This window comes from Microtus pennsylvanicus, chromosome 5 (assembly GCF_037038515.1).
Source record: "Microtus pennsylvanicus isolate mMicPen1 chromosome 5, mMicPen1.hap1, whole genome shotgun sequence".
Taxonomy (NCBI): domain Eukaryota; kingdom Metazoa; phylum Chordata; class Mammalia; order Rodentia; family Cricetidae; genus Microtus; species Microtus pennsylvanicus.
In genome coordinates, this window is record NC_134583.1 from 83,446,304 (window position 1) to 83,461,825 (window position 15,522).

Sequence of the window (15,522 nt, forward strand, 5' to 3'; positions counted from 1 at the left end):
TAGCCTCTGATAAAAACAGATGTATGAGCTCTTTAAAACTGGCATCTCCTACCAAAGAATGTGTTCTTGGAACCCCATGGCCCAGTAACTTACCTAAGGATGAGCCCCAAGAAATGCACTATTTTCTGCAGGTGCTAAATAGCCCATCATTTTTCATGAACAGTCACCTCTTCCCTGCAGCTTTGAAAATAAGACCCGGACACACACACACTTTAAATACACTTTTCTTATCTTTGTCCTTCTGCAAAAGTGCAATGATTTTCTTGTCTCTGCTCAAACGCCTGATGAGAAACAATGTAGCACAGAGTATCTCTTGGCTCGGGATTGAAGGGTGGGAGGGCATGGTTTTGGCTGAGGAATGTGAGCTGCTAATTCACATCTCAGTGTACCTGAGAGCAGAGAACACTGACGGGGGTTCTCAGCTCCTGTTCTCCTTTCCTTTTTATTCCACCCATGTCCCCAGACTGGTTTTGCTTTGGGGTTGGCCTGGTTTTTTAAATTTTATTTATTTATTTATTTTATTATTTATTTTTCTTGCCATGTCACTCGGGATGTATTGAACCCCAGTGACCCCAGGCCTCTTTATCTCTCATTCTCGTCCAGTCTTGTCTAACCTTCCAGCTATCTGGTTAGGACAAGTTCAAGCTTCTGCATGTGCACAGCCCCCCACTGACCCCCATCTACACTCTGTGCCCACTGCTGGTGACGACCTCTGTTTGTGCCTGTCTTGTCTCAACACTTCTGACACTGCTGAGGGTTTGATCAGATAAGGGAGCCGAGCCTCCCCACCACTAAGCATGTCACTGGCCCCTATCTGAGCCCCACGGTATCTACTATTTTTTTCAGACCAACCAGGCCCTCATAGGGTAAGAGCTATGACCACTCTGTCCACCATCCATTTTTCAGCTTACCCCCACCCCAGCTCACAGGGCAGCACCCTTCTGGGGCAGCACCACTTCTAGGATCAGCACATGCTGTTGCTGGTCTTGACTTGAACGGTGACCTTCAGTTGGCAGGGAGTCTCCCCATTTCAGGGGCTAAGTAGGTGAGAACCTGAGCAACACCCTGTGGGGTACCCTGAGACTGGCAGGGTTTCACCATCACTGTAGGATGTTTTCCTGGATACTCCACATCATCTCTCCCACTCCTACAGGCTTCCCAACTCTGTGCATCCTGTGTGGAATCCCTCCACCTAACACCCCTCATTTCACCAACCTACACATCTGGCCACTCCAAGGCCACTTGGTTTCTGAGCAAGCACCTGCAGAATTAACCATGTGCAGGCCCTGGGGTCATGGAATGCAAGGAGCACCTGATAAAGGTCCCCAAACATCCAGGTGACACCTAGACCCTGCTTGGAACACGGACAGAAGACGAAACTGAGCTGGGCACACGTTTTAATGAAAGTTCACAGATACAAGAGCTTGGAGCAGGGATCACAGCTTGGAGGAAGTTGGGGTCAGGAGTGAGGGAGTCCCAGGTGCTGGCAGCTCCCCTTCTGGGAGCTCCCACATAAGCCCTTCTTGCTGGGTGTCAGGTCTGAGGGATGAAAGAACTTGGGTAGGGTGCATGGGTCAGGGAGGGAAGTCACTGGCAACCAGGCAGCAACAGAGGGAGCCCAGAGATCCAGTGACAACAGGGCAGGGCAGGAGGCAGATAGGGTAGCTGGGAGGAGTGTGCCGCTCCATTGGGCACTCAATTTCTGGTGGCCTTGCTGCCATGCATGGCTCTGGGCTTTGGTAGAAGCCCATTCTGCCCCACACTCTCGGCATCCTGAATCTCAGTGACCATCAGTCTCAGTGCTGTGTCTCCAACGCCACTGCCTGCTTGGCTCAGTAGTCGGTGAGGGGGTACCGCAGGAAAATGAAGATGAGGATGATGCAGGAGGCCGCCAGCGCAGAGCTGGTGATGTTAAACAGCCGCGCTGTCTTGGCATCTTCCACGGCTCCATTCAGGTCATTCAGGAGCTTCTTGTCCCGAACCTGGAGGCAGAAGGAGGAGGAAGACAGGCAGAGGTCAGAGGAAGTAGTGGGTGGAGGTCAATAGAGAAAGAAAGACAGGGGTCAGTGCAGGAGGAGGAAGGAAAGAGGGAGGAGTCAGAGAAAGCAGGAAGAGGAAACCAATAGAGGACAGGGGACCATGGTCATCAGAGGGGGAGGAAGAGATGCAGAAGTCAGGAGAGGAGACAGGACAGAGGCCAACAGAGGAAGGAGGATGAGGTCAGGAGAGGAGAGAGGACAGTGGCCATCAGAGGAGAATAAGATGGGCAGAAGTCGGAAGAGGAGGTAGGACAGAGGCCAGCAGAGGGATGGTGAGAGAGGACAACAGAGGAGGGGGAACTGGAGCCAATAAGGAACGGGAATGGAGATGGGAGGAGGGGTATGGAGACTAGCAGCAGAAGGATACAGAGGTCATCAGGGGAGGTTGACAATAGAGGAGGGAGGTTGGAGTGGTGGGGAGCAGGGGTGTGAGCGTCGAGTAGTCTCGGGATTTCCGTCCTACAAGCACCCCCACCTCGGTTTGGGGAGCATAGTCAACAAGAAACTCATCTTTCATGGTTTGTAAAGTAAATAGTGTCTAGTTAGAGAAGGAAACGGGGAACAAAGAACACAGGTATCCTGTGAGGATGCCCAGGAATTTCTGTTTAGTTTGTGCAAATGCTCAATGAATCTGAAGTGATCTAACATGAAAGAGGAAGGTGACCCTGGAGATAGCGGTTGCATGGTGAATAGGGCTGCGATGCCAGCATCAGTAGGCGTGAGATGTGGTGACGTGTGTGTCCAGGGTGTCGTGATCAGTTCTGCCTAGCTGAACACTAGCTAGGACGCTGAGTAGACGAAACATCCTAGAGAAATGAGAACAGAGCTGGCCATTCCTAAGAGGCTACTTGGTCAGGGCAGACATGTCTTAGGACAGTCCCCGTGTACGACATAATCCAGGCAGAGGACAACTGAGGCCTGCTAGGAGAAGGGACTGTCCTGGGGAGGAAGGAGTGGTAAGGTGGAGCAAGGGAGAGGAGGAGGTGTGCGATGGGTACCCAACAGCGGGCAGAGGGAGCAGAGAGGAGGAAGGCCTGGGCTGGGGTAGAGAAAGGAGGGGAAAGGATCCAGCAAAGGGCAGGGGTGACTTAGAGGGTAGGTTGTGCTCTATGTGAACTGGATGGAGAGGCCGTGGGAAGAGGAATGAGGAGTCAGGAGAGCAAGGGTGGGAGTAAGATCCTGCCCTCTGGTGATTTGAGAGGGAACCAGTATCTCTGTCACCGAGAATGAGGTGTGACCCCGTTTACTTAGCTTGCGCAATTTGAGTGAAGTTTTTGATAACGTTTTATCATTTTCTCTAGAAAATTAAATTCTATCTTCCCTTGGATTTAGTATTAGCTTACTTGGTTTGCAGCTGTAATGTCAAACCCATTCCCTCATGGGTGCTTGCTGTAGACAATGAATCTCTAGCAAGTATATTCCATATCCAGTTCAACTACCCCGCTGCTATCATTAGCCAGGTGTTCTACTTCCTCTTCTTTAACAAACCAGCTGTTCTACTTCCTCTTGTCAGACCCTCCTCCCGTGCAGCTGTGGTAGAGAAACTCTGCAGGTGTCCACTGGTCACCGCACAGAGTTAATGGACCCTGTGGCTTCTCCTAATGCTTGCCTGTGGGGTGAAGACTGTGCAGTGTCCACCGCACACTGTTGGGAAAGGCCGTGATTAGTCTCATGCTCCTGGCTCAGCATCTTGCCCATAGGCTCCTATGAGGAAGACAAAGAGGATTCTAGAACAATGCTGAGTAGCAGAGAGTGTGCAGGACAGCCTCGGCTCACCTTTGTTCTTTTGCATCTTATTTTTTTTAAGAAAATAGATATTTATTCTTTGACAGTTCTGGAGACTAGAAGGTAGCTATAAATACAGAAGTGAATATCAAGTGAACAGTGTGGGGGGGACAGGTAAATAAACTCTCTCTCTCTCACACACACACACATACATGCACGCACATACACACACACACACACTCCAAGTAGCTTAGGCAAGTGGGGCCACTGGTGTTTTGATGTGCGTTCAATGGACAGGAGAGACAGTAGGTGAATTTGGCCATATGCTGGGTGAGGGAGGGAGGTACACAGAGGGACCTAGGTCAGATGGAAACAGCAGGACAGAGAGATATGAGTGGATGTTTGTTGTGGGGGTGGGTAGACAGACAAGTGTATGAATACATGTGTCCCGGATGAGCAGAGCAGGTGGTGTGAGGAGACAGGAAGTATGTTGCTTGCATAGGGTGCATTGGATGATCGAACAGGTACATGGGAAATAGTAACACATTTATGTAGTTAGGATCGACGCCTAGATAGAAGTGTGCTGATGGGTGGGGCAGGTGGGCAGATAGGTTTTTGAAGGTGTGTCAGATGGGGTATAGTGGTGCATTTTGTATCTTTGGGATGAATTCCTGATATGTCTGCTGGATGTGTGGGATGGGTCGACAAACAGATTTAGATTACATGTGGGATGGGTGAGGAGAAAGAGGGAGGAGGTTAAAAGAATATACCATTGACTAATGAATGGAAGATAGGTACAGACTCTCAAATTCATCAACCAAACAGCCAGTCAGACAGTCTTTACTTCGCGCTTGCTCAGGCATCCTGGATGTGTAACGGCAGCCGTGCATAGCCCAGCTGTGCCCTGGTGTGCAGCACGGAACGAAGAAAAGCCTCTGTCCTCGTGGTTCACAGACCAGTGAAGAGTCACAAGGCACACGGCCAGCAGGGCAGGTATCCATGGGATACAGGGGCTAGAGAGAGATCTGACGATGCTAGGGGTCAAAGGTGTCCTGGGAGATCCAGCCTCAGCAAATAGCCCAGAGAGACTTCATTGAGTGGATGTTTGCCACCAAGTCAGTGATGGGTTTGGTCTCATGGGGGGAAGCACACCAGGTCGGGGGAGCAGAGACCCATAAGGGGTGCCTGAGGTCAGAGCACAGTTGGGGAGATCAAAGGAAGCCACCAAGAAGATGGCGGGGCTCTGTGAAGGCTTTTCAGAGTGACATAGAGCCAGAAGAAAGGGAAAGCCAGACAGACTCTAACGGAGCCTTTGTCTGAGGATTCAGGTCAGGCAGGGAGGAGGCAGAGTCTGGCCTGGAGGACATGGGTCTTTACCACAGACAAGAGCTGTGGCCGTGAGAGTGGGCTGACAGATGGGCTCCGGACCTGTGTTGAGGGCGGCACTGACAATGCCGAGTTCAGCATGGTGGATGAAGATGGATGGGGCTTGAGATGAGGTGGCCTTGAGGATAAACAAAAGTCGAGCTGCAGAAGGAAAACTGGGCGGCCAGGGAGCTCGGCAGTGCAGGTCCCGGCACCAGGCTTACTGCTGGACAGCGGGGACAGCAGCGCTGCTGAGTCCGACGTTCAAGGAGGAGGTGGAGGGGCAGAGATGAACACGTGAAAGACACCACATCGGGCCCTGGGGGAGCTGGCTCCACAAAGATGAGGAACCCAAATTCAAAGACCAAGAAACCAAATGGAGCCGTAAGACTTGGGATACTGGACAGAGAAGCAATAGGAAACATAAGAGGAGCAGGGGATGTGGGTAGGGCAGGAGCGGAATATTGGAGAAGCAACCCAAGCAGAAAAGACAGGCAGTACTCTGTGGGCCTGAGAGGTGACAGATGAAATCTGCTGTGGTAGAGGAGAGTGGAGCATACAGGAGAGACTGGCGGGTGAGTCCATCAGAGCAAGCAGGGAAAGACGATAAGAGCGTTAGACGAGAAGGGCAGATGAGCGGGACTATGAACAGGCAGCCTTTTAATGAACGGTCATGGTCTGAGAGATAAATCCATCAAGGGAAGGGAGAAAGGGAAAACCCTGGGTGGGCAGACCAGTGGGTGCCAGCTCATCCTCCAGTGCTGTAGGGATGGAAAGGAAACGGTGGCTGATGGGGACCAAATGGTCAGGAAGTGCTGAGCTCTGGTTATGCACTCCACCAGCCTATACAGTGCGGGTCCTGGCCCCCAGCGATGGCAGGGGGTGGGGCCCTTGAGAGTGGGGCAGCCCTTACATAGCAAAGGCTCCACATGACCTTTACCCTTCCATGTGTGAGAGATGTGAAGAGCCTACGACCCGGAAGAGTGCAGACCTCACTGGAGCCTGACCATGCTGAGGCCTTGTGAAGTTCTGGAAGGTCAGCAGAACTATGGGGAAGTCACTTCACACATGCAGACTGAAGCAGGTGACTTAGATTGGGGATGTGTGACAGGAAGGATGAGCAAGGGAGGTGGCATGGTGGGTAGTCAGCAGATAGGTGAGTGAGAGGAGAAAGGAGAGAGGCTAGAGGGCGCATGGACAGGGATTTTAGAGTGTTAGTGAAATATTTGGGTAGAGTGGGGGTGAGTATTTAGAATAGATGGGGCCGAAAGGAGTAGGCCTCACTTGACTAGAAGAATGGACCAGTTGAGATGGGAAGGAAGTACAGGAAAGTAGACAGAAAGGGGCCGGGAATGTAGCTCAGCTGGGAGAGAGCTTTAGCATGCATGGAGCCCTGGGTTGAGATCATCTGAGTGTGTGAGATCCAAGAAAATGCTGGACTGTTTTAGATAAGGACTTGGGCATCCACGAACTTGTGTGTCTGTGGATCCAATCCCATGTGTGAATACTAAATACTAAATAAATAAATACCAAATACTAAAGGAATGGCCAGGCAACAGCCTTCCACACCCACCTCCCTGGGCAGCTCCGTATCACTAGGAAGCTCCTCCCATCTGGGCTCCCAACCCTGTCTCTCTGCATCCTTAGTCTATCACCACATGGAAGCTTCCTCACATGGACCCACTCACAGTAGATGACAAAACCCTCACCATGGAAAACAAGGCTGTGACTTGGCATGTCTGGTCCCTCTCCTGTTTCAACCATACAGGCTATGGAACTTTGTCCCTGGCCTTCTGCAAAGCCTGCTCCCCATCCTGGGATACACTTCTTCTGGACCACCTTGGGCTCAATACACCAGCACAGACTTCTGTCGGACTCCACCTTTATCTTTATGAAATAACAATCTCAGCCACTCCTCTTAGTCTTCACAGATGTTATATAAGTACATTTTATGATGGTCTGAGTTCCCTGCCAGAGGGAAGTCTCCTATGGTCAGGGGCAGGGTGGTTGGTCACTCCTCATACACTGGGCAGGTATTCACTGCATGAGAAGTGAGCAGGGTAGTGGGAGGATGCGTTCCGATGAACCCGTGGCTACATGGTGGATGAGATAGTTTAATGAGTGGCCATGATGGTGACATCATAGGAGAGGGCAAAAGAGTAGACGAGAAAGAGGAAGGTAGACATAAGCTTCAAGGTGAAGAAAGATGGGGGGCTGGGGAGATGGCTCAATTCCTGTAAACTGTTTGCCAAGCAAGCAAGAAGACCTGCATTCGATCCAAGGAATCTGTGTTTAACGTAAAAACAAAAAGCCAGGGTGGCTGGAGAAATGACTCAGAGTGCTTGTTGCTCTTACAGAGAGGACCCAGGCTCCGCTGCCAGCACCTAAAGGGTGGTTCACAACCATCTGTAACTCTAGTTCCAGAACATCTGACAGCCTCTTCTGACCTCCTTGGGCACCAGGCATGCATGTGGCACATATACATACATACAGGCAAAATATACATGCACATAAAACAAAATCAATACATCTACAAATACATTTTTCAAATTTCAGACATAGCAGCTCATGCCTATAACTCAGCACTGGGGAAGCAAAGACAGGCAGTTTTATGGCTATCCATTTAACAGAGAGAGACCTTGTCCCAGAAGACAAAGTGAGGGTCTGAGAAGATGGCCCATGGATCAAGATACCTGCTATCAAGCTGAACAATATGAGTCTGATCCCTGGGATCCGCATAGTAGAAGGAGAGAGTAAACTCCTGCAGGTTGTCCTCTGACCTCCAGACAATACACACGAGTGTGTATTCATGCACACACAAAAGTGAGTCATTTTTAATAAAAGTGAGTGGATCCTGAGGAATGACACTTGAGGCCGACTTCTGACCTCCACATGCATGCTTGCTTACACACGTGTGCACTGGCACACATACAAACATGCACACACCCCATATGTGAACATGAATATGCACACACTTGACACAGACACAGGAGTGAAGAGGATGGATAAGCATGGGACACAGGGCAAGTTCATGGACAGAAGAGGGTGAGGAAGAGACAAGAGGAAGGGGAAAGTGCACGGTAGGTGTGTGGTGACCAGAGGGTAGAAGAGGCAGACGGCCTGTGTGGCATGACAGAGTGACAGGGGGAGGAGAACGGATGGAAGAACACACGGGCAGGACATGGATGAAAGATAAAACATGGGAAAGGAAAGCGGGGAGATGAGCCAGGAGATTGTTGGGAGAGCCATTAGTAGGATTTGTGCTGATGCTGTGGGTATTTTCTTTCTTCTTTCTCCTTTTCTTCCTTCCTTTCTTTTTTCTCCCTTTTTAAAGAGAGGGTCTTAATATAATGGATGCTGGCCCTGAGCTCTAAATCCTCCTGCCTCTGACTCCCAAATGTTAGGATTTCAGGTGTGTGTCACCGTATCTGACACATCTAGGGTGTGTCAGTGTCTAAAACTAAGAGAATGCAGAACAATAAAGGATTACGGGGGGGGGGGCAAGTGTGCACATGGCTGAAATACAAGTGTGCGGCTAGGCAAGTGAGAGTGTGCATGTATGTCCACAGCCACGTATGGATCAGTGCACACGTGAGTTCACAGCCACGTATGGATCAGTGCACACGTGAGTTCACAGCCACGTATGGATCAGTGCTCACGTGAGTTCACAGCCACGTATGGATCAGTGCACACGTGAGTTCACAGCCACGTATGGATCAGTGCACACGTGAGTTCACAGCCACGTATGGATCAGTGCACACGTGAGTTCACAGCCACGTATGGATCAGTGCACACGTGAGTTCACAGCCACGTATGGATCAGTGCACACGTGAGTTCACAGTCACATAGGAATCAGTGCACACGTATGTCCACACCCACATATGGATCAGTGCACACGTGAGTTCACAGCCACGTATGGATCAGTGTGCATGTGTGTCCACAGTCACATATGGATCAGTGCACACGTGTGTCCACACCCACATATGGATCAGTGCACACGTGAGTTCACAGTCACATATGGATCAGTGCACACGTGAGTTCACAGCCACGTATGGATCAGTGCACACGTGTGTCCACAGCTACATATGGATCAATAAGCTATTGGACAGGACAGACAGATAGGGAAGAGATTGGGGCTAGGAGAGAGTGAAGAAGAAATAGGATAGTAAATGTGTGGGAGGACGTAAAGCTGGAGACAGGACAGATGCTTGAGGCTGAGAGATTTGGATGTTGATAGATGGGTGCCAGGGTGAAATTCTACACGGGGGGGAGGGGGGCGGAGGTTATGAAAGTTGGAATGAGAAGAGAACGAATGGGAGGATGGGTGGGTGGGTGAGTAGGTGGGTGGGTGGGGAGTTCAGCCTGTGAAGTTGAAGGGGGCTACAAAAGAGAAGAGAAAATGAATGGATACATGGATACACGGGTAGAAAATAGAAGAAAAATGATAGAAGGATGTATAAACTGAGCAGGGAAGAATGCAAATGAGGAAGGTGAGTGAGAAACACACACACACACACATGGCTACTTGGAGTGGAGGGATGGACGGGCGGGAGGATGTGCAACGCACGCGCAGATGGGAGGTCGGGCTGGTGAGTGCTACGGGAAAATGACACCAGAGAAAGTTTAGCGAATCTGTGCTCAGGTTGGTAGGGATGGAGTGCGACATTGGAGGGCAGTCAGAAGGACAGATGATTGTGCCAACAGGTGGGTGGGAAGCCGATGCTGTCTGGATGTCATGAACAGAGTGGAGAAGGGATTGGCATAGCCATGTGTCACTTAATGAGGGGCATCTGAGAAACTCCAGATGGCCTCATCGTCTGCTGACATCACCGAGTTTATGTGCAAATCAGCGATGACACTAGCGGGAGAGGAAGTCTTGTGCCTGTGACCTGCTCTTGCCTGAAATGTCCTCTACTGACTAACAGAGGTGACCGCATACATGGATGGGCGGATGGCGAAGAGATGGAAAAGTGGAGGGGTGGGTTGTGAACGTGTGGAGCAGTGAGTGGGAGAACAGTAGGGTGGGTAGGGGGTAGAAGCGGGGATGATGTGTAGGACGAGGGGTGTAGTGTGGCTAGATGGATGGTGGGTGGGTCAGTGGATGGGTTGACAAGTGGTTGGGTGGACGAGTGTGTGGATGGGTAGAAGGGTAGGCGGATGGATGGCGGGGTAGGTGAGTGGATGGGTTGAATGGGCGAATGGACAGGTGAGTGCTGGCTGGGTGGTAGGTGGATGGGTGAGTGGCTGGGAACAGGAGAATGGATAACTAGATGTGAATGCGTGTGGACAGACAGATGGTACACAGGCAGGTGAATGTATAAGTGGACAGGTGTGGCGTGGATAGGTGGATAGGTAGATATCTAGAATGGATAAGTGGGAGGATGGCCGGCTGATTTAGTGGATGGGTGGGTGCATGAATAGATGGATGGATAAGAAGATGAGTGGATAAATGATTAGGTGTGGGTGGGTAGATGGGTGGGTAGATGGGTAGGTGGGATGGGTAGGTGAATGAATGGGCTGATAACATTGATACTCAGAAGGGCGAGATGGACAGATACATACGTACAAAACCCAACCAGAATCTACCCTCCTAACCTAGCATTTCAGGCTTTCCTGTCACAGGAAGTCCCCAAGCCTCCGGAGCTCAGATCAAACATCTGCCGCATGCTGGCTGCACTGTACTCCTGCTCCCGTCCTTCACACTTCTGCTCCCCATAGAGGATGCCCCGCTCAGTGTCTGTTCCTTTCTTCAGGTAAAACTTTCCTCTCACCCACCCCTTAATGGCCATAGAAAATCCTGCCTCCTCCCAGAAGCCCTTACTCTGGCCCCTACTTGGCCCCAAGCTCAGTCTGATGTTTCCCTTTTCCAAGACAAGTAGGCTATATATCCCCTCTGGTGGCATCTTCTATCCAGACAAATAATATCCTTAGGCCTCCCCCATGATGGTCACCATGCTTTGGACACTGAAGGGTGGTCCTGAGGATTGGACAAGCAGATGTGACCAGGAAAGGAAGGCCATAGAAGCTCTGCAGGAGAAGCACAGGCTTCTTACAAAAAAGAGGATATCCGTGCACCAATGTGTGCACAAAACTCAGTATTTCCCCCAGAAAGAGGGTGATGAGGAACCATGAGGGGACTTGGACACCAAAACTGGATGCTGGGCACCGTCCAGCTAACAGTGGGGCTGTGTGGTTATGAGACAGTGTGTGGAGAGTGACTTTACTGAATCTTCCCGAGACAGAGAGCAGGCTGCATGGCTCTGACCTGCCCCGTGTGGTGGGAGGAATGGATGGGGGCCTGATGGGAGACGGACATTCAGGGCAGGCAAGAATGCCATCATCTCACACCAGCCTGCCAGCCCCGCCTGATCACGTGACCACTTGAACAGTGTTGTGAGCAGATGAGATGAAGGGCTCGGCAAGCAAAGACAGCCAGAAAACCTGCCAAGTCCTCCTGACCCCTGGTCCACCTGCTGTCCTTGGACATGCTTGCATTGGGCTGCATGAGTGGCAGATGCAGCTGGTCAGGAGGCTGAAGCTACATACACAGGTGAACTGATTTTCAGGCATCCGGTCAGAGTTAGCCTGGCCTATGCTGACCCTGAACATCCCTCCAAAAAGACCCAAGGCCTGTCCACTGTTCCCTCGGAAGACCTCAGGGAGCAAAGCAAGGGAGAGAGAGTAAGCCTTTTCTCTTCTCCAAAGTGTCCACCTCACATCCCAATACAAACCCATAACCATCCAGAAATGCCTGACCTACCTACAACCCACACCAGATGGGCTACCTGCCCAGCCAGCCGGACACAGCCTGAGCCAGGGGAGGAGGGGACAGCTCCCGGACCAGAACCTGGGCAGCCATGCCCAAATCCTCAGGCTGTAGACAGTGTAGGGACAGAGGGCACCAGAGAAGTCTGTGTTCCACTAACAGCCTGGCAATGGTGCTCTCTGCCTGGCACTGCCCCAGAGAACAGAGCTGAGCTGGCCTTAGGACATCCCAAGTCCCAAGGTCCCCTTCTCATCTTGCCTCTCAGCACAAGCATGTACACGCACATGCACACGCACACACACAGTTGTGGTGTACTTATATGCAAACACATATTGACTTACAAATATTTTCATGCATGCATATTATACTCAAACATGTGTCCACTCATGATATACCTAAATGGATGTAGGCATGTGGTTATGTTGGCACTGCTCACATGCAATTGGACATACAGTTCTATATATGTTCATGTACACTTACACACAGTTACATTTGCTCACACACATGCATATGTGCATGCACATGATTACATGCATACAATAATGCTCAGACGTATTCTCAAGTGTACACACTCACATCCATATAAACATAGCCATTCATGCATGCAACACACTCAAATGCACCCCCTCATGCTCTCCACACACATGGTAACGTACACACATGTGAGTACATGTGCACACACATGCTATCACATGTTCTCACAGACATGCCCACTTATGTACACAACTCCCATGTGGTACCAGTCGAGGTGAGAAACCCAGGCCTGGAGATGAAGGCATGAAGATAACGTGATATGCTGGGTATGAGTCAGGCAGAGGAGGGGAGAACCTGGTGGCCAGGCATGTGATGCTAGGCAAGGCGGGGTTCATGTATGCAGATGAATTGTGGGTTGAGCTGCCTGGGTATCCTTCCTCTTGGGTCAGTCTTGCCTTCACTTTTTACTCCCTGCAGCACCCTGCTACTCTGCCAGCCCCTGGCACCCCTCCTTGCTGGGCAGCTGCAATCTCTGGGCTGCATTTGGCTTGAGCCATTCAAGTCTGGGCTCAGGAAGTGATGATCTGTGTAATTGTGAGCCAAGCCCTTCTTTCCGGAGACGCAGGATGGGAGGAGGGCACCCGGGCACCATCCCCGTACCCTGCTGGTGGGGCTCCCACAGTCCAAGGATGCTCAGTCCTTGCCTGGGACACATCTATCACAGCCTCTCCCAGCCCCACTTTGCCATGGGAAGGGGTAGGGGGTAGGAGTGGCTGAAGGGTCCCACAGGCTTGCCACGCTGTTCCCTTCCCAGCCACCGACTCCCAGTGCAAAAAGGAGTTGGTCCTGGAAGTTGTAGCCACTGTGGGTACAGAGTGGGTGGGGATAGGATGAGTTTCCCAACTTGCCCCACCAGGTCAGGTTTTAGTCTTCCGCCACAAATCCTGGCTACAGATCCCCCTGGGGAGGGACTGAGATCAGAGGGTCTGCAAGGGCCCTGAGACCACCCCTCTGCTTTCCACAGCCACGGGATTCCAAGTCCCTTGGCTCCATGCAGTCTGCATCCCATTTACCTAGGTGTGACTGACTACTGGCTATGTTGACTCCCATGTCTCCTGACCAGAGGAGAGGACCTCAAGCTCTGAAGGCCTGCTCCCAATAATTTACCTAAGCTAGCTGTACTGAGCCGACAGCCCTACCCCAAGCCCTACCCCACTCCCCAAGCTGGATCAAGTTTCCCTCAGAAAGGGAAGTGGCTCTTTGCTGTCCAGACCTGACCAACAAACAGCCTTACCTCTCTGAACTCATAACAGATCTCCCGGCTGTGCTTGCATGCTCTGCCCTGGGCTTCACTAAGTGACATTGCATCCTGCTAGCCCGGTTAACCCTGCTCCCTCCCCCACCCAGGCTCACTTTGAGGGAGTAGGCCAGAGCAATAAAGCCCAGGCAGCAGAAGTTGAGGTAGACGAAGTTGAAGATGGACCACAGATAGTAGTCGTTCACCTCCGTGGTGTCGGGGTAGACCTCGATGACTGTCGTAGGGTTCGTCATGGTCTTCTTCTCAGCTAAGTGCTTGCAGGCCTGGGGGACACCTGATGCCCGGACGCTGTCAGTCTTGCTGCTTTTAGATTCCATGGGGAACAGAGTGGGTGCCATGGGGGGCGAGGCTGAGGGCTCAGGGGCTGGGCCCGCTGCAGCCTGCAGGGCAGGAGGCTTGGACACGCAGGTGAAGCAGCCCTTGGGTGAACCTGCTGGTGGCCTGGGAATCCAGAAGGCCCCGTCCAGGGGGACTCGGGCTTCCTGGGTGCCGTCCGTGGTGCTGGCCGGGGCTCCCAGCAGGGCTGGGCACTGGCTGGGGCCCTGGGCCTGGAGGAAGGGACAGAGTGAAGAGGAACTGGGTCCTGAGAGCCCAGTAGCACCCACCCTGGAGCCTTACAGCATCTCCTCTGCAGCCCTATAAATGGCTTTCAGGAGATGGAAATCCCTGCGAGCTTGCCAGCTGCCAGCCTGCCTGCCACCTACCTCCCCCACCCAGCCGGCCACGGCCAATACCAAAGCCATTCGCAGTAGACTTGGCAAGCATATCGGGGCTTTTCATCGCTTTGCCATCTGCACCCACTGACACATACAACAGCACCCCCTCAGCACCCTGACTGACACCCTGTTGCGAATAAGCAGAGCGCCCCTGCATCCCCATGCACTCAGGGCATTCAGACCTACAGTGACACTGCTCTAGTCACCGACTGGCAAAATGAACAGCTCTCACTGAAGCACATACACACCAAGATGAACCGCAAACATTATCGGCTCTCCAGTCCCAGCACACCCGCGCGCCCAGACGTGCCAGGTAAACAACTGCCCACCAAGAAGCACAGCACTACACGCACCGCCCCACAGGCTCAGACACATCTCCGGAGGATACGCGCAGGTGCGGGGCTCCAAACTCGCTCACATTGCCCCCCAAGCCCGGCAGAAAGTGGCACCGGGTACCCTAAGAGCGCACACGGTCACAAAGAACCACTCACTTCCCCCCTGCCCCCGTGCCACCAACAGACCCACAATGACACTCAGTGAAATGGACACTTCCAAGAGACAGCTTGGCGCCGGAGACCTGCGCCACAGGGCGCACCTGGCACCGTGAAGAGATATCAGGGGACAACAGCAGGGATGGGTGGCCCCTGGTCTGACCCCGGCTGCAGCAGCCACCAGGACCGCTCACCTATTGGCGACGCGGCGGTGAGTGGGCCAGACGCCTCGGAGGGCTCGTCCTTCCGCCGTCCCGGGCCGTTGTCTGTCCGCTGATCGCTTCCCAGCGGCCCAACCTTGGGGGCGGGGAGCGAACGGGGCTGGCGCCGCTGCCTCCCCCGCTGCCCGTGCGCGCTCCGCAGCGCCAGGCCGGCCACGGCTGCAGCCAGAGCCTGACTCACAGCGTCGCAGACACCTCCGCCTCCTCCAAAGGGAGGGAGAGGGCCCGCGAGCACGGAAGCCAGGACCCCAGGGAGTCGCTAGCTGGGCGAAGCTGGGACCCCTGTAAACCAAGAGCTGCATGACTCCCATATCCGCTGACCCTGCTGACCATGGAGCCGCCACTCCAACCCACCTGTCCTCACATTCTCTCGCGGGTCCTCAGGTCCCGCGCAAGTCTGTCTGCTG

The 15,522-nt window shown here is 52.6% G+C and overlaps 1 protein-coding gene across 2 annotated transcripts; it reads right to left on the reverse strand.

Moving 5' to 3' along the window:
- Window positions 1–1,380: 1,380 nt before the first annotated feature.
- Window positions 1,381–15,434, reverse strand: Ifitm10 (interferon induced transmembrane protein 10). Of its 2 annotated transcripts, XM_075972823.1 has the most exons (3): window positions 15,089–15,425; window positions 13,783–14,235; window positions 1,381–1,982 (listed from the first exon to the last, which is right to left on the reverse strand). In XM_075972823.1, the coding sequence occupies exons 2-3, from the start codon at window positions 14,023–14,025 to the stop codon at window positions 1,833–1,835; spliced, it is 393 nt and encodes a 130-aa protein (XP_075828938.1). In that variant the 5' UTR covers window positions 14,026–14,235; window positions 15,089–15,425; the 3' UTR covers window positions 1,381–1,832. The 2 variants fall into 2 exon arrangements, with proteins under 2 accessions (XP_075828938.1, XP_075828939.1); XM_075972824.1 differs by lacking the exon at window positions 13,783–14,235 and having other exon boundaries at window positions 1,843–1,982; window positions 15,089–15,434.
- Window positions 15,435–15,522: the final 88 nt, after the last annotated feature.